Source organism: Carlito syrichta, unplaced genomic scaffold (genome assembly GCF_000164805.1).
Source record: "Carlito syrichta isolate Samal-C Ts95f unplaced genomic scaffold, Tarsius_syrichta-2.0.1 Scaffold91562, whole genome shotgun sequence".
Lineage (NCBI taxonomy): Eukaryota > Metazoa > Chordata > Mammalia > Primates > Tarsiidae > Carlito > Carlito syrichta.
In genome coordinates this window covers 513,951-536,342 of record NW_007035658.1, presented here as the reverse complement: position 1 = coordinate 536,342, position 22,392 = coordinate 513,951, and the positions used below count along the sequence as shown (strand labels likewise).

General features: G+C 37.3%; 1 protein-coding gene across 2 annotated transcripts in view; it reads right to left on the bottom strand.

The window, feature by feature from the left end:
• TMEM87A (transmembrane protein 87A) overlaps positions 1-22,392 on the bottom strand; it is a 59,454-nt gene that overhangs the window by 15,944 nt on the left and 21,118 nt on the right. For both annotated transcript variants that reach the window (XM_008059439.2, XM_021713014.1), the window contains 11 exons: positions 21,786-21,903; positions 16,886-16,947; positions 15,856-16,039; positions 14,391-14,490; positions 11,049-11,142; positions 9,514-9,582; positions 8,221-8,329; positions 6,640-6,698; positions 5,759-5,862; positions 1,991-2,064; positions 1,564-1,625 (listed from right to left, as the gene is read on the bottom strand). In XM_008059439.2, the coding sequence (XP_008057630.1) occupies positions 1,564-1,625; positions 1,991-2,064; positions 5,759-5,862; positions 6,640-6,698; positions 8,221-8,329; positions 9,514-9,582; positions 11,049-11,142; positions 14,391-14,490; positions 15,856-16,039; positions 16,886-16,947; positions 21,786-21,903 (1,035 nt within the window). The remainder of the gene's footprint in view (positions 1-1,563; positions 1,626-1,990; positions 2,065-5,758; positions 5,863-6,639; positions 6,699-8,220; positions 8,330-9,513; positions 9,583-11,048; positions 11,143-14,390; positions 14,491-15,855; positions 16,040-16,885; positions 16,948-21,785; positions 21,904-22,392) is intronic.

The window sequence follows — 22,392 nt, the reverse complement described above, 5'->3', positions numbered from 1 at the left end:
ATTAAAAAAATTTTTTTAATTTTTAAAAATTTGAAATCACATAAGAGAATTATAATATATAATGATATCCTACATTCTTTTGTTTGTTTTAAGAGATAGGGTCTCACCAGGCACAGTGGCTCACACCTGTAATCCCAGCAATTTGGGAGGCGGAGGCAAGAGGATTGCCTAAGCCCAGCGGTTCGAGACCAGCCTGGGCAACTTGGCGAGACCTTGTCTCTACAATTAAAAAAAAAAAAAAAAACCCAGGCATGGTGGCACGTATCTGTAGCATCAGTTACTTGGAAGGTTGAGGCAGAAAGATCCCCTGAGGTCAGCAGGTCGAGACTGCAGTGACCATGATTGTGCCACCGCATTCCAGCCTGGGCAACAGAGTGAGACTCTGACTCAAAATAAATAAATAAATAAAAGAGATAAGAGTCTCACGCTGTCACCCAAGCTGGAGTGCAATGGTGCAATCACAGCTTACTGTAGCTTTGATTAGCTAGAAGTACAGGTGTGTGCCACCACACCTGGCTAATTTTTTACATTTTTTTTGTGGCGACAGAATCTCACTATGTTGACCAGCTTGCTATTGAATTCCTGGGCTCAAGCAATCCTACCACCTCAGTCTCCCAAAGTACTGGGATTACAGGGATTACTGTGTCTGCCCTATATCCTACATTCTTAAATGTTTTCCTTTTAGTGGTCTAGTACCTTGAGTTTGCTTCATTCAGCCTTTGATCTTTAAAACTGAGATAAATTCCAAAGCCTCCTAACATACAGTGAATGCTCAGTTTTAATGAAAAAAAATCTCCTAATTAAAAAAATCTTGGTCTTTACTACAAAAAAGACCTTAGATTATTAATGGGGCTATGATTTCATTGATGCAGACCATTAACAGAGCAATCAGACTGGTCTGGCAATTTTTCAGACCATAGTAGCAAACCATCTAGGTAAAGATTACTAAATCTGAGACTCACTTGCTATCTGTTTTCAAAAATGTAATATATATATTATATGTAATATAATATACATTATATATTTATGTATTTTATATCTATTTATAATATATATACATAATAAATGTATATATATTTATTTTCTATTTATAATATATATACATAATGTATATACATGTATGCATATATAATCTTTTTTTAGAAACAAGGTCTTGCTGTCTCCCAGGCTGGAATGCAGTGGCAGGACCCATAGCTCAACACAGCCTTCAACTACTGGGTTCAAGCAATCCTTCCAGGTCAGCCTCCAGTGTATCTAGGACTATACGCATGTGCTACCACACCCAACTAATTTTTTTTTTTTTTGTAGAGACAGGGTCTCACTATGTTGCCCAGAATGGTCTCAAACTCCTGACCTCAAGTGATCCTCCTGCTGAGCCTCCAAAAGTTCTAGGATTATATGTGTAAAGCACTTGCGCTCAGTGTTATATATATTCAAAGATTTATAAAGCAAGTCTAATTATAAAACATGTACAAAAATCACTAAGTCCTGCAAATAATTGGTGAGCTGTGCCAAGGGCTGGAAGACAGGGCAAAGATCAAGTGGAAAGGAAGTCATACTTACCACTTTGTTTATTTTACTATTTCCATTGGGCTCTTGTTTAGTACTTCTCATTTTCATTCCCTCTATTAAAAGAAAAATGTAGACTGTTAACTTTGTCAATAAACCAACAATAACTGCAAAAATAGATTCAGAGCTCTTAAGCTCACAAACACTTGTGAATTATACAATAGATGTTTCTCCATCTTTAGATTTATGCTGGGAAGTTCAAAGCTAAATTTTCAGCTTACTTCTAACAAGTAAATAGGATGCTTAATTTGCAATTATTTACTGAATTTACCAAGGCTTCATCTTAAGATTCACATCTTTATTTTTTCTTTACCCAAACTTTAACCCATAGCAAGTTTAGGAATAATTCAATAAAATAAAAAACAATGTACTTATATAAGAGAGTATCTAAAGCACAATAAAAGGTGAATTTTATTACTACCAAAGCTTTCTTTCAGCATAGGTTCCTTCTGTTCATCCTCCTCTTCTTCCTCAGACAATGGTGAAAAGGCAAACCTGACAGAAGAAAAAATTAGAAAACTATGAAAACTGCTCTACTATCTGGACTTCACAAAATTGTTTTGTGGGGTTGAAAACTAAAGGCCACTTACACAGGCAGTATGCAATTATAGAAATTTACAAAATCAATTCATTAAATAACAAAGCTTTCCCCTTCAGAAAGCTCCTCTGCCTATATTAGCAAAGGGGAAGCAGTACAGTATCATATTTATGAGTACAGACTCAGCTACATACTACCTGTGTCCTTAGACAAGTTAATCTCTCTGTACCCCCAATGACCTCATCTGTGAGGAAATAATAAAACATTACCCACAAGAGTGTTTTGTAAAAAGTCAGTCATTACAAATAAAGTGCTTAGAAAATACTAACACATTTAGTAAGTTTTCAACAAATGTTCATTTATAAGGATATATAATCACACAGAGTTAAGTAAGTTATCATATAATTTAAAATCGCAGTTTCAAATTGAGATATGTCAGTATGTAATAAAAAAATTATGCCTTCCCAAAGAGAGATCTGTCCTTTGCCTTGAGACTAATGGGAGGTGATTTCTAGGTCCATAAAATGTCCTGCCTGAAGGGAATGTCATTGTTTGCCTGGGCCTCTGACTGATAGACAGTCTGACAATGTGGCTTATGATAGGGCCTTTGGGCCATGTCGTATCGGTTCTGACTTTCAGAGGAAATTGAGACCAAAGGTATTAGTCCAACTGTTAGTGGGGTTGGAAACTACAGGCCAGCTGCACAGGCAGTATGTGACTGAGCCCCAATAAAAAATTCTGGACATCTAAGACTCAGAAGAACTTCCCCAGTTGGCAAATATGTGACTCTGTGTACACACTGTCACATATTTGGCTGGGAGGAGATAAAACTGTCCAATAAAAATCCTGGGTGCTGAACATCTAATGGACCTTCCTGGACAGAAACAATGTACCATATTACTACATTTTTATTGCTGGGGAAAAGAGCATACTTAATGTACTTGTTAAAAAGAGGACAACATAAAGAAAGAAAATAGGAATTTCTCCAGACTACAGGAGATCATAATTTTGTTGTAATAAACTTTACCTGTAAGTATAACTATATGCTTAGTCCCATGAGTCCTTCTGGTGTATCAATAAACATACAGGTGGTCTTGAGGACCCTAAAATACCTCAAAATGGAAATAGTCCAAATGCCCACTAATAGGGTGAATAAGTTAATTTAACTGTACTACGTATGTACCACCTAATAGTATACCATATATGAAAATAAATGAATTCAATTTAAACCAGTTATGTTAGAGGGACTTTCCACAATGTACTGTTACAAGAGTAAAAGAAGATTCCATATTTGAGGAGGGAATGAAATCCAGGAATAATGTATACCATATTAAGTGGGTAACACTGAAGTTATGGGGGAATAAGGGCAATGTTTTAAAAGAAAAGAGAAAAAGAAAGAAGAAAAGGATGGAAGGTAATGCAAAAATTTTTTGAAGGATCAAGGGAGGGAAAAATTTTAAATATAAATACAGTTAGCAAGTAACCAGAAGTTCAATAGGCTGATGAAAACAAGGGGTCTCCAAAGTGTCTAGGTTCTGAACAGTGTGATTTCAGATCTCCTTTTTTTCTTTCACAGCTTTTCTCTATTGTTTGGTTGCTTTTTTTCCCAATAAAAATATATATGACTAGACACAGTGGCTCAGCACTTAATCTGAGCACTTAATTAAGTCTGTAATCCCAGCATTTTCGGAGGTCAAGACGAAAGAATTGCCTGAGCTCAGAGGTTCGAGACCAGCCTAGGCAACTTGGTGAGAACTCTTCTCTACAACAAATTTTTTTAAAAAATTAGCCAGGCATGGTAGTGCACGCCTATAGTTCCAGCTACTTGGAAGGCTGAGGTAGAAGGATCACCTGAGCCTAGCAGGGGCTGTGAGCAGCATGTCTCTGCACTCCAGCCTGGGCGACAGAGTGAGACTCCCACTCAAAAAAACTAAAAAAATAAAAACATATAAAGTGCATAGTTTGAAATGACAAGGCTTTTTTCACAAGGTAAAAGGATGTTACCTATTTTCTCTCTCAATCTTTCACTGGTATGTCTGATTAAAAAATTAGCTATACCATTAGTTATACCATTTTACCCTTTTCCCTCTTTGGTGGTGTGGTTGTTTAATATAAGTTTTCAACTGTCTAACTGTAAAAGAGTTGGGGAAAAAGGGAAAAAAAGGCACAGATATTCACAAAATAAAGACAGGTAGTTCTTAAATAATTGGGATTTATGTATAGTTAGACAAATCAAATTCGCATGTGAATTTTTAATTTCAAAGTTAGTCACATAAGTTTTCATTTTATCCTTTCTATGTTATAAAGTGAGCTAGGCTGCTGACTACAGAATTTTTCTTTTCTTCTGGCCACTAGACAAGACTTTCATTACAAGTGACACAATATATCTGCCTCCTTTATTTACTACATAAATACTTACAGGCATACCTTGTTTTATTGTGCTTTAAACTTTAGTGTGCTTTGCAGATACTGCATTTTTTGTCTTAAGATTTTTGGCAAGTCTATCGGCAACATTTTTCCAACAGCATATGCTTACTTTGTGTCTCTGTGTCAGCATTTTTAAGCAATATTTTTTAAAAGTATGCATACCTGCCGGGCTCGGTGGCTCAGCCTATAATCCCGCACCTTTGGGAGGCTGAGGTGAGTGGATTGCCTGAGCCCGCGGGTTCGAGACCCACCTGGGCAGCGAGACCTCATCTCTACAATAAATAAAAAAAAATCAGCTGGGCGTGGTAGCGCGCGCCTGTAGTTCCGGTCACTCGGAAGGCTGAGGCGGAAGGATCGCCAGAGCCCAGCAGGTGGAGGCTGCGGTGGCCGGGAGCGGCCACTGCACTCCAGTCTGGGTGAAAGAGTGAGACTCCAACTCAAAAAAATAAAAAATAAATAAATAAAAATAAAAAATAAAAGTATGTATACTTTTTTAGACAATGCTATTGAGTATAAACATAACTTTTATATGCACTGGGAAACCAAAATCTTGTGTGACTCACTTTATTGCTATATTTACTTTATTGTGATGGTCTGGAAACAAATTTGCAATATTTCTCTAAGGTATGCCTATATATTATTGCTAAATGTCAGAGTTAAAAGGGTCCTCAGGTTACTTGGCTTAATCCACCCTCCACCATTATATGGAAAGGAAACTAGAGCAAGAGAGGTGAAAAGAGGCAGCAAGCCAAAAATCACAAAGCAAGTTAAAGGAAATCTGAGATACAACCCAGTTATCCTGATTCCAGGTCATGTTCCTTCCACCATAAGACACAGCCCTGCCGGGCTCGGTGGCTCAGCCTGTAATCCCACACCTTTGGGAGGCTGAGGTGAGTGGATTGCCTGAGCCCGTGGGTTTGAGATCTGCCTGGGCGGCGAGACTTCATCTCTACAATAAATCAAAAAATCAGCCGGGCGTGGTAGCGCCTGCCTGTAATTCCGGCTACTCGGAAGGCTGAGGCGGAAGGATCGCCGGAGCCCAGCAGGTCAAGGCTGCGGTGGCCGGGAGCGGCCACTGCACTCCACTTTGGCCGATGGAGTGACTCCAACTCAAAAAAAAAAAAAAAAAAAGACACAGCCCTGACACTGTCCCCTAACACACCACCTCTAATTGATGACATGGCCATTTAATGGTAGCAGAGTAAATAAGAAGAGTCCAAGAACCTCTGGTTGTTTGCAGATGGTCGCCAGAGAACCATGATGACAAAGAGGATCATGGAGAACAGCAACCGCCAGATGGCATCATCCACCCATAGCTCCCGCCAGTCCTAAAATAAGGGGAAAAATACATTTATATACATTATCCTAACACTTTGTTCACAAAACCCTTGGTATAGAAAAGAATGACTCACTTATTCATCAAGTTATATTTACTAAGAGCCTGCTGAGTGCTTAGTTCTGTTCTAAATGCTGGGGAAACAAAGTGAATGAATAGTTTCTTCCCATGTAGTGCTTATTGGTGTTAAAGAAAAGGCACCAACTAAACAGAGTATTTGTCAAAGCTTCATGATAGCTCTGAGAATCTTGAGGGAAGGGTTTTATATAGGGTAAGAAAAAACTACATTGGGTTGTTGTATTTTACAATTTTCACTTTCATTTATTTATTTTTACCAAAACAGAGCCTTAGCTGCCTCTAAAGAAATCCTACTAGCCACAGTCTTTGAGCTCGGGTCTTAAGGACATGGCTTCTATTCAAATGAGTATTATTCACACATATGGTACTTAATATTTAATACTCAGGACTTCTTATTTAGGATTTTTAGTTAACCCAAGACTGTATAACAGACTGTACAGTTAACAATTATAAAATTCTCTCCCAATATTGGGATATATAGTCAGATAAAACAAACAAAAAACCAAGATACCAAGCACCATGATAGTATAGAATACTTAGGAGGAAGAAAGTATTATAACCCTCAGAGTGGAGACCTAGCCCTCATATCTTATAAGGTGCACATAATGTAAGAACCTTACCAGTGTCATCAGCATTATCATCTGTGTATAATATAGCACACTATTCATTAATGTGTATGCTTATAACTTACCGACTGACACGTCACTATCCTGAACTTCATGGTTGTCCAGATGATAAACACAATAGATGCTAACAATAAATAGAAAACCTGGTCAGAGTAAATATGCTGGTTTACATCCTGATTATATTCCCCCCACTTCTAGTTAAGTGAAATTCCATACACTCCAAACTCCCAAATATATCACAATTATTTTCTTCAGTTATTTTAAAAAGTGAATTCAATTCAAATTTACTAGACATTTACTATCAAAAAGGTCCATGGTACACATTTGGCCAGACTTGGTGGCTCAGCCTGTAATCTCAGCACTTTGGGAGGCCAAGGTGAATGGGGTTGTCTGAGCCTGCAGGTTTGAGACCAGCCCAAGCAACTTGGCGAGACCTCTTCTCTACAATAAAACAAAAATTAGCTGGGCATGGTAGCATGTGCCTGTAGTTCTGGCTACTTGGAAGGCTGAGGTGGAAGGATTGCCGGAGCCCAGCAGGTCCACACTGGGGGGAGTGGCCGTGAGTGTGTCACCACACTCCAGCCTGGGCAATAAAGTGAGACTCCAAGCCAGGCTCGGTGGCTCAGCCTGTAATCCCAGCACTTTGGGAGGCTGAGGTGAGTGAACTGCCTGAGCCCGCGGGTTCGAGACCCGCCTGGGCAATTTGGCGAGACCTCATCTCTACAATAAATCAAAAAATTAGCCGGGCGTGGTAGCGCGCGCCTGTAGTTCCAGCTACTTGGAAGGCTGAGGTAGAAGGATCGCCAGAGCCCAGCAGGTTGAGGCTGCGGTGGCCGGGAGCGGCCATTGCACTCCAGTCTAGGTGACAGAGTGAGACTCCAACTCAAAAAAAAAAAAAAAAAAAAGAATAATTTTATAAACATTTTATAAACATTTTGTCATCTGGTTACTTCAGAGAGTCTCAGAATCAGAAAATAATGTATTAGAAATATAGCTTTCTCCAATATTATCAATGCAATTGTTTATCCTTCTTTTATCCTTAGTTTAGTAAAGATAGTTTTTCTTTGGCTAGTCAGATGAGAAAAAATGGTTGATAAAATGATTGCAACACAAAGAGAAGAGCCAGTTCCAATCACAGATAAAACCTTGTCCTGGTTCAAGGGCCAAAAAGTAGACAAATTAGCCTACTTTCGCTACAGTCTACCTAATGTTTATATTTTATGTATGCTTACTGACATATATAAAAGTACTACAACAGCAATGTACGCTAATCTAAAATTCTATAGCTATTTAATAACACCAAATAAGCATGTGGTAGTGTCTTCTAGAAGGAATTTAAACACTATTTGACACTGAAGCTAACTTACTTCAAGAAAAAGAATGCTTCAGAAAAAGAATAGATATAGAAGAGGGATATACTAAGAGCTAAATTTATATGACATTGATTTTCAGCTATAATATATAAAATAAATGGCTCTTAATTTTTTAAAAACCATACATCCCTCTGAAAATTTGACAAGAGCTAAGAACCCCTTTCTCAAGTGAAAAGTCCAAAACTTTCTATACTCACCCTTGGCCTCTCAGGTTAAGAATCTCTATTCTAAATGAATCACATTCAAACTGCAGGAGGAAAATCCCAGGCTTACCTGCCACTGCCAAGATAAGCGTGTTGGTGAAATGTCGGTACAAAGAGAGTTTTACAATGTTCCTCCGAAGTTTTAATAGCTTCATTGTTTGAGTCAGGCTAATAAATATGTGTTTGCAGGTCAAGGAATTCAACATTCAGGAAAAAAACACATAAGCTAGTAAATTAATCTTCAGGTTTCTTTGAGGATCTAAGGTCATGCTAATAAACTTATGGATCTCAGAAGCCTTACCTCTCTTATTCTCACTAATACCTCAAGATTTATAAGAGAGTCATCAATTTCAATAAGACATTGAAGAGAAGACAGAACCAGGGTAAAATAAGAATGTATAAAATAACAGGAAGAGAAAACATATTTTAAAAATAAATAATATGAAGAGGCTTTCTAGAGAAACAGAAATGAAGAAAAGAAGAAACAGAAAGACAAATGACATAAGAGGAAATGAAAATAAGTAATAGGCAAGGGACAACAAGTTACCATCATCTTCTCTCTTCATTTAAGGTGAGTAGCTCTGTTCTCATCCATTCCAGTTAATCTAGTTTAGGGTCATAATCACACTCATGCCTACAACTTCCCCAAGTTCTACACTCAGTCCCATTGTGCCATCTTAAAGAACTTGCCATCAGCTGCCTGCACTACCCTGAGTTAAGAGGACCCTACAATTGGCTGAGAATGCCAGGCAGTTTGGTTCCAAAAGCAATGACTCTCTACTTTCAGAACATTATTCCCAAGCAGAAGTTGCCATGAATCAATATTTATTCTGAAGGACGGAAGTCTTCAGACAATTCCAAGTCAGCTTTTGAATGAGGGAACAAAACACCCTGTAAGGATTAAAACCTGCTAACTCTACACAGAGTTTACAAGAGTCAAAAGTTCCTTAAATCATATTTTAACAAACAAAATCTTTTTATAAGTTTCAAAGCATTTATTAATTGCTAGAAGCTAAAAGAAAGAGCAGGACTAAAGCAGCAAGTGATTCTAACACTAAGTGATTAGTACACAAATTACAAGTGCACAATCAATTGGAAATGCTCATTTAAAAGAAAAAGTCAGAAGTTTTAATCTTATACTCACTTCACATGATTGACTTCTGATGTGATTTTAAAAATAAAAGAAATGAAAACATAAAAACTGCTTACCTGAACCTTCAGATTTGTTAAGACTTAAACACTATTTCACAGACTAAAGAGCAATCAACAAAACTGATAAAAACTCTTTGCAGAAAGATCAGTGGAAACCCATCTCCAAGGGGAGAAAATGGACCATCATCAAACAAGCCAATGAGAAGGATATCCACCAGCACAGGGCAGTGTCTAGGAAAGCCAAGGGGATAAAGGCCAAGGAAGCAAGATCAGTCTGGGCCTGCAGACAAAGAAAAAGAGGTGGTGAAAAACAGATGTCTAGAGAGGCACGGAGAAGAAACCAGCACATAATTCTGCATTTATATAATTACCAGGAGCAGTTCTGCATTTAAACTGACACTTGGCACTGTGTCAGTAAAGAACTAACACTTGGCACTGAATCTTTCTTCCCTGTATACAGCAATAGCATTTCACAAAATCTGTCAGTTATAATCTCAATACAATGAAACATTCCAATAACTACCAAGAAGTAACTACCACACAGTTTCTAGCATATAAATATCTATGCTAAGAAGTGACCACATTCCAAAAAGGTTCTAGTGTTTATAAGCCCCTAGTCCATCCTATCCTATTATTTCCTATTACTGTGATTTGCCTACAAGTCTAAAAGGATTCTTCTCATATTTAAAAAAAATACTGCATCACATAGTAAGAATTACTGATTTCCAGAATAGAATAGAATTTTACAAACAAGAGCCCACCCCCAAATAAAATGTAAGGTAGTTATCTATCTGAAAAACTATGCTTGTTCTACAAGTTTACATATAAGATGCTTTTTATATAACCCTAATTACCCAATCACCAGGGCATTATTAAAAGGATATCCATAAAATAATACAGGAATCAATTGTAGAGAGGGTCAAGCTTACTACCAGAGCCAAGGGATAAGAAAAATACTACAACAGCAGAAAAAGAAAGAAACAAAATTGACAGAGTGTTAAAGTTGCTAAAAGTCTAAAAAAATTACACACAGAGGACAGTGTGATTTGAACAACAAATCTGCAACTACAAAGTGTTTTATTTAAGGGGCAATTCATTGCAAAATTTACTAAGCCCAGTTTTCTTGAGAGAAAAGACAAGTTTATAGTATTTACCATCTTGAATCTAACAGGTTATTATAGAGTCTGATTTTTAAATAAACTAAAAAATGAACTAGAATGGTCTAGGAAGGCCTACTTCTTCACATTAATCCAGTTCTATCACAAATTTCTTTAGTGCTTAGATCTCAGTGCTTTGGTTTCCTTCCCTGGCAAAGGAAATGCTTATGCGAGTCTCAAGAATAGTGTGAAACTTTATTAGTTGCATTTTAAGGTAGTCTTTGAAAATGAAGTGTTGATTAAGCAAAGAGCACTGTTGCTTTAAATCAGATTAACCAGTAAGTGCATGATTCCAATGCTTGCCACTTATACAAGAATAAGAGTCTATGGTTTGGGAAGAGAAACTAAATAATTATCAATATGGGGACATGTGGAAAAGTATTTCTTCTGGGTCATACACTAAATTTATAAATCACTAATAGACAGATTACAAAGAAAAAGTAAACTACACACACATTTAAAAAGTCAGAACCCAAAGGTGATTTAGAACAAACGGTAAAAAAGCCTACAGGCATTTCCAATTCATGCTCTCAAGATAGAAACAATATAACTGAAATGATCACAAAAGTTCAGATTAAGCAGTACTGACCCCAGTAACTCTGAGGACCCCTTCCATGCCAGAGAACAAAAGATAGAGGGCTCCTGCTACCACAACCTTGTGAAGAGTGACTCCAAGACGCGGTCTAAAGAGGAAGCAAAGAGACAGATGAGTACAAAAGTGACAAACCCCAAGGCAAGCTAAGTAACAGGCACTCATGTTAATAATCCAAGCCAACAATTTAAAGTAATAAACAACTATACACTTGATTCACCTAAAAGAAAAAAAACCTCATAAGAATATATAGTCGTAAAACAACATAGGAAACATCAGAACTTAAGATCTGGCTGCTGGTTACTGCATTTTTGAAAACGTTTTATTATAGAGAATTCTGAAGTATCAAGATTTTCAAACACAGTATAATGAACTGTTATAAATCCATCACCTAGTCCCAACAACGATCAACCTCTGGCCAATTCTGGCCCAAACATATTCCATACATTTCTTATCCTTTCATATTAACTTTAAGCAAGTCCTAGACAACATATTTCTGGATTTGTATATATTTTAGTATGTGCTTTTAATAGATGAGGACTTGGCCAGGTACAGTGGCTCACACCTGTAATCCTACCTCTCTGGGAGGCTGAGGCAAAAGGATTGCTTGAGCCCAAGAGTTCAAGACCAGCCTAGGCAATATGGTAAGACTTCATCTCTACAATAAATCAAATAAACTAGCCAAGTGTAGTGGTGCATGCCTGTAGTCCCAGCAACTTGGAAGGCTGAGGCAGAAGGATGAACTTAGCAGGCTGAGGCTACAGTAGCCTTGATTGTGCTACTGCACTCCAGCCTGGGAAACAGAGCAAGACTCTGACTCCAAAAAAAAAAAAGATGAGGACTTTTTTCTTCGTATTTCAATAGCTGCATATGAGATTTTTAAAAAACGTAACCAAAATACCATTATCAAAGCTAAAAGTTTTGGCTAAACACAGTGGCTCAAGTCTGTAATCCTAGCACTTTGGGAGGCTGAGGAAGGATTGCTTGAGGCCAGTTCAAGACCAGCCTAGGAAACATAGCAAGACCTGTCTCTACAAAAAGTCAAAAAATTAGCCAAGCATGGTGGTGCACGCCTGTAGTCCCAACTACACAGGAGGCTAAGGCAGAAGGATCACCTGAGCCCAGGAGATCAAGACTGTGGTGAACCATGATCATGCCACTGCATTCCAGCCTGGGCAACAGAATGAGACCCCAACTCAAAAAACAAACAAACAAAAAAGCTGAAAATGTTAATAATTCCTTAATATAATCAAATATCCTACTGTAGTTCATTAAACAAATAGTATATTTGTAAGCTCAAAGCCCAACAAAATATGAAAAGTCTTTTAGGCAACTTCTGTTTAAAAGAGGAAAAGCCTTAAATTATTGATATTCAAAATCTTAATTGAATCGGAATCTACATTTTAACAAGATCCCCAGATAATTCCTTAGTGTAATATAGTTTGGGATGCACTGCCTTAAACCTCAGCTGTCTAAGCCATACCAATACTTGATCTTATATTTTTTGTTATACACTAGGAAAAGATGAGCAGGAAATCCTCCCGCCCCACCACTCATCTTAGAAACCTAGCCTGGCATATAGAAGGCACTCAAATATTTGTTAAAAGAAAAAATTTTAAGAATTAAACCCCCTCATTCCTCTAACCCCATTTAAAAGCAAAACCTCTTTAAATAAATAAATTTTAAAGATTAACCCCTTCCACTATTTAATCCCACTCAAAGCAAAACCCCTTAAAGTAATCGTCTATACTTGGCTAACTCCAATTTCCCTCCTCCTATTTCCTCTGGAAGTCTCTCCAATTGAGTTTTTGTCCCTAGCACTTCACTAAAATCATTCTTGTTATGGTCACTAAGAACCTCCAGGTAGTTAAACCCAATGGTCAACTCTCAATCCTCTTACTTGATCATCTGACACAATTAATCACAACCTCCTTGAAATACAGTCTTCAGTTTGTATCCCACCTCACTGGTCACTCCTTGATTTCCTCTAACTCTACTTCACCTCAGACTTCTAAATAATAGAAAATGCTCAAAGGCCCAGCCCTTGAACTCCTTCTCTATAAATACTCACTTCCTTGGTGATCTCACCCAGTCTCACAACTGTAACATCTACATCTTGATGACTTCCAAACTTTTATCTCTGCCCCAACGTCTCCCCTTTGTCGCCCCCATGTGGTTTTCTAACTGAACTGCAACTTTGCCTCTACTCAAATTTATCTCTGCTAAGGTCTTCCTGAACTCAGTAAATGTCATCAATTCTATCCTGCCACTTGATCAGACCAAAACAGGTGGCATCATCTTTGATTCTTCATCTTGTTCACATCACACATCTGATCCATCAGCAAATTCCATTGGTTCTGCCTTCAAAATATACACAGAATTTGATCTCATCTCACCACCTCCTCCCCTGGGTACACATAGCTCTCTCACCTCCTTGAGGTCTTTGCTTAAATGCCATTAACTGAAGCCTTCCTTGATTACCCTACTGACAACTACAGGCAGCATTCCCTGACTCCTTTCCCAGCATTATCTGCTCCATTGTATTTTCCACTGACATAAAGATATTTTACTCACTTATTTAAATTATTTAAATGTCCTCTCCCTGCACAAGTCTTTTGTTTGCTTGCTATATCCCCAAGAACCTAGAACAATGTCTGAAAGAATGTCTATAGAAGACACTCAATAAAAATTTTTTGAATAAAAAAATTTTCTCAGACAGTTACAGCAAGAATGCTTTTCCCATTAAAAATATGATTTGCAAAATATTTTGCAAGAGTAAAGTCACTCAGGCTGGACAGGGTGGCTCATATCTGTAATCCCAGCACCTTGGGAGGCTGAGGCAGGATGATTGTTTGGGGCAAGGAGTTTCACACCAGCCTGAGCAACAAAGCGAGACCCCCATCTCTGTATGGAAAAATTAGCCAGATGTAGTGGTGGCCACCTGTAGTCCCAGCTATCCAGGAGGCTGAGGCAGGAGGATCACTTGAGACTAGGAATTCGAGGCTGCGGTGACCATGCCACTGCACTCCAGGCTGACAGAGTGAAACCCTGTCTTTAAAAAAAAAAAAAAGAAAAATAACGAAGTCCCTCTACAAATTTGGTGTTTTGATGTCACTTGTTACACTGCAATTTTTCCTGCAGATGCTCCTTCTAAGAAATGAAATTAAACACGAACATTTTTCAATATTTATAATGCTGCAATATTTTAGATATCTTCTCCTACTTCAGAATTATTTCTCTTATCAACACTTTCAGAACTACTACATTGGGAACTTGTAATACTGTTTCAATTTAATCAGCATTTTAATTTGCTCTTCCATATAGGAAGTTAATACCTACTTGACTATGCCATATCCCAGACTGACTATGATGACCAGGGTTCGAGCCAGTGAGCGCTTCACTGCTGAAAGCAGCTCTGCAAGGATCAGGGCACCTTGGACTATGAAAAAGAAGAAAGAGAGAAGTAGCACAATAATCTAGGTTTGGTAACAGGCATGAGACCAGGACCAGAATGCAAATCTCTTAACATGCTTCAGAATAAGCATTGGTATTGCTACCAAAACAGAACATCTCTTCTGCAATTTTTTGTAAGTACACAAGCTGATATCACTCACCATCTTACTCAGGTGTAAGTATGGCAATCTGGCATGCTCAACTCAGCTCCCTCCCCCACCTACCCACTCCAACAACTTCACTAAAACCTTAACAGAATACCTCAGACAATATGGATAGTTTATAGCATCAAGGGAATTCCCCCATCACTTTTAACAATGATGAAATATAGCTACACAGAAAAAGCACATCATAGGCACATGTGCAGGCATGTATAGTTTTCAACTCATTCTCACATCTATTATTTTCAAAATTTTTCAAAGACCAGGGAAAAAAATCTAATTAGTATACCTTACAGCAATACTTACTGCTGACGCAATCAGATAGTCTGATAAAAAAATCAGTGAAGTGATTACCAAAAATTTCATTATAAAACAATTTCTAGCTGGGTGTGGTGGCTCATATCTGTAATCCCAGCACTTTGGGGGGAACAAGGCCGGATGACCAACTTGAGGCCAGGAGTTCAAGACCAACCTGGGCAATAAAGTGAGTTGCTGTTTCTACAAAAGAACTTTTTTTTAAATTGGCCAGGTGTGGTGGCACATGCATGTAGTCCCAGCTACTTGGGAGACTAAGATGGAAGTATTATTTAAGCCCAAAAGTTCAAGGCTGCAGAAAGCTATGATCGTACCACTGCATTTGAGCCTGGGTGACAGAGCGAGCGAGATCCTGTCCCTTAAAAAAACTAAAGTTAAAAAAAAAAATTTCTGTCATAACGAGTTCACCTTACTAAACCATAAACAACCTATCTTCTTGATATTAGTATATTTTATCAACTCTTAGTTGCACTTCCCCTCACGTTTTAAGATCTTTGAAATCAAGGTACACCTTACAATAAATAGCATCTTCCAATTAAAATGGCATTGTTTACTTCTTTCTTGGATGTATATCATAATGGTGTCTTAGAAATCAATAGCAATTGAGATATGGTGATAGTAATAATTATTCCCAAAATGGGAACTGCTTCTTAATTATATGAGCATATTTTGGTAAAATTACTCTTACATCACTGAATTTGTAAGTTACAATATTAAAAACAAAAGTCAGAATCACAGTGATATTTTCCTTTAGTTATTCTAATAATTAAGTAATTAAAAACTAAGACCTATTTAGTGAGTGCAGATCTTGGAAAATTTTTCACACAGCTCATCTTCCAATCACTCAAACTGCCAAAAGTTTTTTGGTTACATACCAGATTCTCCTTTGTATCGGATATTCTGAAATTCTGCATAGAAGACTGCTTTCTCAAGCATTCCCAGGAAGATGACAGCACCAATCCAAAACTGAATTCTTAAGAGATCTCTCCAGTAGCAGGCAGACCATGCCAGCCACAGAACACCAAAGAGGACATATACAATACACATCACCATGAAGAACTGTCATCAAATTAGGTAGAAATAAAAAGGAGAATTAAGGCTAAGAGTCAAGTATCTAGGGTTAGAATCTTAACTTTTTTATAGTCTTTTTAACTTTTTTTAATAGTCTTAACAGACTACAAAAATATATATTCTATCTTCTATTTTAAAAATAAACACAAAAAGAATTGTCTTGAGCAGAGGAAAACGACATAAGAACCTAAGGGTGACTGCTATCCTGTATTAAAAGAACTTTCTCAGCTCACAATTTAAAACTATATAAATGAAGACAACACTGAAGAGGAAACAAGGCATGACAGGGTAAGGATACATCTAGAAGTATGGAACATAACAAAATGAGAAAACTATTAAAGGGAAAGGAAGAAAACAATAATGAACAAAGGGAGTCTGAAAACTGATTTAGATATTCTCAGATACAGATGTATGCATACACACACACACACACACACACACACACACACACACACACACACACACACACACACAATGAAGGAGGAAGCTTCATAATTTAAGTGGGATCAGAAATGATAGAGTTATACTAAGAAGTGTTCTGGTATGGATCCTAGAGAGAATGTGAGATGATCTCTGAGACACTTTCCAAGTCTAAACTCCTTAGGTCACTGATCTCTTTCTTCATTTCACAAATAAGAAAATGAGGGACACACAAGGTATATTGACTCTCTAATGGTTCCAGTCTAATAAGAAATAAGTCCAGAAATACAGCGGTTATTTTCTCAACTGTATAGGAACAAATTTTTAAAAAAGAATATTGCTATAAAACATGCAACAAAAATCTTTCAAACTAAACTCATTTAATGCTGAAGTAAAGAACATAAAGTCACTTACAATCATCAAGGGATAGTCTTCAAGTGTGAGGTATTCATAGGGACCTTTCACTTCAACAGTCACTGCCAAAATACAGTCCTCAGAATTAATTTAAAGGATGCAGAACTATACAAAAACATTGTCAACTATTTGTTTGATGGAATTAATGAAAATTTCATTGGATCATTTACTTTTAGCCACTTCGATCCCAGTAAATATTATATTACATTTGTACAGCCCTTTGAAATTCATTAAATGTTCTCATAGTTCATGCTGTGTCCTTCACAGGCTTCTTTGCCTCTCGCTCCAGTCTGAAGTGGGAAAGTTCTTTTGTTTCACACTCATATCCTTTAAAGACTAAACTGAATGATATTTCCCCCATATAGCCTTCTCTGGCTGCCCATCTGAACTATTCAACATGTGCTCTCAATTTATACACATTTCATATATACCTTTTCTTACAACACTTCACTAAAATATGCTTTATAGGACTTCCTTTCCTCATTCTACCACCTGTTTGTTTTCTATCCTTTCTTACCTATATTCTCCTATTGCTTTATTTTACTGTCTTCAATTTTATGTAAATTATTTTTAAAAACATAAAAATTCATTTTAACTCACACAAGTAATATACCCTCCCCAATACAATGCAATCCAGCTTCCCAATCACATACTCTAGACCCTCACTTCAAGGTGGAAATGACTCAAAAAGTTCAGATTGGAAGCATAGCACCTTCCAATAATCACATAGAATTGAACTTTCCCAAAACTTGCTAGTTAACATTTGTCAAACAACTTGCTAATAACAGTATTTAATGAGGCAGAAAAAGTAAAAGTCACAACATGAATCTAAAAAGACAGATTTGCCTTACTAAAGCAAAGGTACTGACTAATTTTAAGATTATCTATAATTTAAAAAACTATTTTAATGTTGATTATATTAAGATTATAACTAATAAAATGATCTGGATAAATTCTAGGTATAATAAATAAATAGAAATCTGATTTACCTGAGAAGTGATAATCTCCAGAGTAATAACTGCTCGTTCAACACAAACTCTCTATTAGTTTTCTTTAATTATTTTTATTTTTTGAGTCAAACTCTCACTCCATCACCTAGGCTGGCGTGTAGTGGCACGATCATAGCTCACTGCAGCCTTGAACTCCTGGGTGATCATCTTACCTAATACTCTTGAGTTGATGAAACTATAGGAAGGAATGTACCACCACGCCTGGTTAATTTTTTTTATTTTTTGGTAGAGACATGGCCTATGTTGCCCAGGCTGGTCTCAAACTCCTAGGCTCAAGCAATCCTCCCACCTCCACCACCTGCCAACGTGCTGGGATTACAGGTATGAACCACAGTGCCTGGCCCCTACTAGCTTTAAGACAGGCAAAAGCAACATACCATTATTGAAAGTAAACCAGGTCCAAGACTTGTATAAAAAAAGGGAGCAGCCCATAATAGCAATCATACAATTTTCAGAGCAGAACTAAATTTTTACCTTACTAATTTAATAAAAGAGCAAACAAAATAGTAAATATTTGTGTCATATTCTTTGCTTACTCTATGCCAAGGGTCTGCACAAGACAGCACATGAGACAAATCTGGTCATTCAGATTTGTTTATTTATTTATTTTTCTTTAAATAAAGTTTTATTGGAATACAACCACATCCATTCATTGACGTATTGCCTATGGCTGCCTCTTTATCACCATGGCAGATCTGAGTAGCTGCAAGAGAAGAGGCGCTATTTGGCTCTTTAAGAAAAAGTTTGCTAATCCCTACTAGCCCCTGCCATGTGCTAAAATATAACATACATTTACTGAGCACTTACTATGTGACAGACCTATGGAACACATAGCAGATAGAAAGATGACTAAGATGTTTCCTGCCATCTAGTAGATAACCATCTAGCAGGAGAGAAGAAGTTGAAAAGTAACATAGAGAACTATTCCTCTACGACAGACATGGAAGGATAAGTATGTGTTTTCCAGGACAAAGTAATAAGCCTTCCAGACAGAGGAAATGATACGACAAATACAGATATAAAAGTGTATAGTATATTTAAAGAACATATAATCTGAGACTGCACACAGTACCATATAGTAGTGATATTTTAACATAAGGCAGCAAAAGTAAACCAGAACACGTTGTAAGGAGTTTTATAAACCTTGCTGCAAAATGTGTACATTTTACTGGCAGTGGGGAGTCATCAAGGGTTTCACTGAAGACAAGAAAGATGACGAAACTGTCTTAGAGAGATAATTCTAGGATTTTGGATACTGTGGTTAAGTCCATACCTCGTCACCTCCAAACAACGAATGGATAAAATTTTTTTTTTTTTTTAATTGGAGTCTCACTCTTGTCGCCCAGACTGGAGTGCAGTGGCCATTCCCGGCCACCGCAGCCTCAACCTGCTGGGCTCCGGTGATCCTTCAGTCTCAGCCTTCCAAGTAGCTGGAACTACAGGCGTGCACTACCATGCCCAGCTAATTTTTTGATTTATTGTAGGGATGAGGGCTCACCAAGTTGCCCAGGCAGGTCTCAAACCCGTGGGCTTAGGCAATCCACTCACCTTAGCCTCCCAAGGCGTGGGATTACAAGCTGAGCCACCGAGCCTGACTGGATAAAATATTTTTTAAAAGAGAAAACAAAAAGAACAAAATGAGCATTTTCAAGAATCAAAACTCAGCAAAAACTCAGAACAGTACATGAGGCTGATGCCATGATCATGTTGGGCTCTGGGCCTCAGAGCAGGCTATGGTAGTTGGAAGTGCAGTACCTATGGGATCACTGAAGCTAGTAGGTTTCAAAGAAAGAGAGGAGGGATCAGAGCTAGGTTGATGCATGAAGAAGCTGAAGTGGAGAAGAGTGGAGTAGAGCTTCTCTTCCATTTTTTTCAAAGAAAAGAGGCTGAATGTACACACTGGCAACTGCTCCTTGAGACTATTACCCATTAGAAAGTCATGGGCCTAAACAAACAGAAGGAAACACATACAATCTGGGGCCTCAGAAATTGTACCAGGTCACCCACCAGTTTGCCTAGCTCTACTGTACCCACATATCAGCTCTACTGTACCCACATATCACTGTGGAGCATAATAAGACCCATTTTTGTATTGGGAGATAAGCATCCAACACAAGCATCATTTTTTTTAAGTTTAAAATTAAGTCAAATGAAAGAAAATAATAAATATAAATGCAGAAGTTGATGAAACAAAGAAACAGTAAAATTAATAAAACCAAAAACTGGATCATTGAGATAAAAAATAAAATAAAATTCTAGAAATATTTGACAAAAAGAGATGATACAAAACAGTATTAAGGATTTTAAAAGGCTATACATGGCTGGACACAGTGGCTCACACCTGTAATCCCAGCACTTTGGGAAGACAAGGCAGAAGATCATTTGAGCCCAGGAGTTTAAGATCAGCCTAGACAACATGAGACCCTATCTCTACAATTTTTTTTTTTTAATTAGCCAGGTGTGGTGGCATGCACTTGTAGTCCCAGTTACTTGGGAGGCTAAGGAGGAAGGACTGCCTGATCCCAGGAGTTTAAGGCTACAATGAGCCATGATTATACCACTGTACTCCAGCTTGGATGGCAGAGTGAGACCCTGACCCCTCCCCAAAAAAATGAATAAATAAAAATAAAAGCCTACAGATATAGCAGACTTTGTAAAGAACATCATAAGTAATGTTGTCAATAAATCTGAACTCTTAAATAAAACATACAATTTCTCAAAGAAACAAACAAAAACCCTCATTCAAGGCAAAAGAGAAAAACTAAAATACTTATTACTATGAAAGAAAATAAATCAGTTGATTAAAATCTATCTGGGGGAAAAAAAGAACATCAAATGGAAACAACAGGAAATAAGACTAGTATTATAGCTGAGTTCTATCAGACGTTCAAGGAATGGATAACCCTACCCTTACAAAAATTGTTTCAAAGAAAAACTATTTTACTGTATGAGACTAACATGACTTGTATGCCAAACTAACAGAAGACTATGAAAAAATAAAATTATAGGCCAATCTTACTTTGAACATAAACAACAAACTTAGTAAAATACTAGTGAGTAGTATCCAGCAATGTATATGGATATGTATACAAATGTGTGTGAGTATGAGTGTGTGTGTGTGTGTGTGAGTGTGTGTGTCTCCATCAAGACCAAATAATGGTATCCTAGAAATTCAAGAATGGCAAACCATTAGAAGTCCAGTTAAAAAAAAAAGTCCAGTTGATATAAGGCAGCACTATATTAACATATTAAATGAAAAAGCACATGTGATCATTGTAATCAATATACTCAAACTATCTGATAAAACTGATTATTCATTCTTAATATTTAAAAAAAAAAATTACTCTTAGAAAACAGGCACAGAAAGGAACTTCTTTAACCAAAGAATATTTTGAAAAATCTACAGTAAATCTAATACTTTACTGCCAGTAAAGTCAGGGGATGGCTGCCATGATTTTTTCTAGTCAATATTCTACTTGACAAAATAGGGTAGGGAAGGAAACTACAGAGTAGAGAAAAGAAACAGAAAAATAAACCACAGGAAATAAGACCAGTTAGGAAGTTACTGCAATATTCTAGGTAACAGATGGTGACTCTATGAACTAAGCAGTAACAGTGGTAAGATCACCTTAAAAAGTCTTGAGACATAAAACATACCAATGTTATTAATTTAAAATTTTCTGAGTTTTGACTTGGTGGCCCAAGTTTTGACAATCTAATTCAGAATACTGACAACATGATATTAATTAAAAATTTAAAAATCAGGAGGATCAAATGAAAGAAAATGAAATCTAAAATCTGTAATAACTAGCAAGAAAGCATGTGGGAAGTACATGCATGACATAACTAGACAATAACACAAACATTAAAAAGAAATGGCTTGAACTTACTGGTAAAAAGATTACTTAGTGAATTTTCTTTTGATGACTCCTTTGAGGATGAAATGCCAATATGTACAATAAAAATGTATGGTGCATCTTGCCAAGTTTGCAATGGTTCATGCATTGCCTAGAGAGGGAAAAAGACATCAGATCTTCAAATCTTAACAATTAAGAACACATGTTAATAATACAAAGTGAATATTTTGCTCCAGAATGTAACCAGGAACACAGTAGAGTCCTTCACTTTTACTCATTAAAACAGTTGGCACAACAAACCAAACAAGCCAGCAGTGCATACAGTGAAGTAGGCTGGATTATGAATTACTAAAAGGCAGAATATTTCATATCTTATATACACAGAAATCACATTTAGCATGTTTTTACAAGGAAAACTTCAATTAAAAATCACTAAATTGTCGGGCTCGGCGGCTCAGCCTGTAATCCCGTGCCTTGGGAGGTTGAGGTGAGTGGATTGTCTGAGCCCGTGGGTTCGAGACCCGCCTGGGCAGCGAGACCTCATCTCTACAATCAATCAAAAAAAATCAGCCAGGCGTGGTAGCGTGTGCCTGTAATTCCGGCTACTCGGAAGACTGAGGCGGAAGGATCGCCGGAGCCC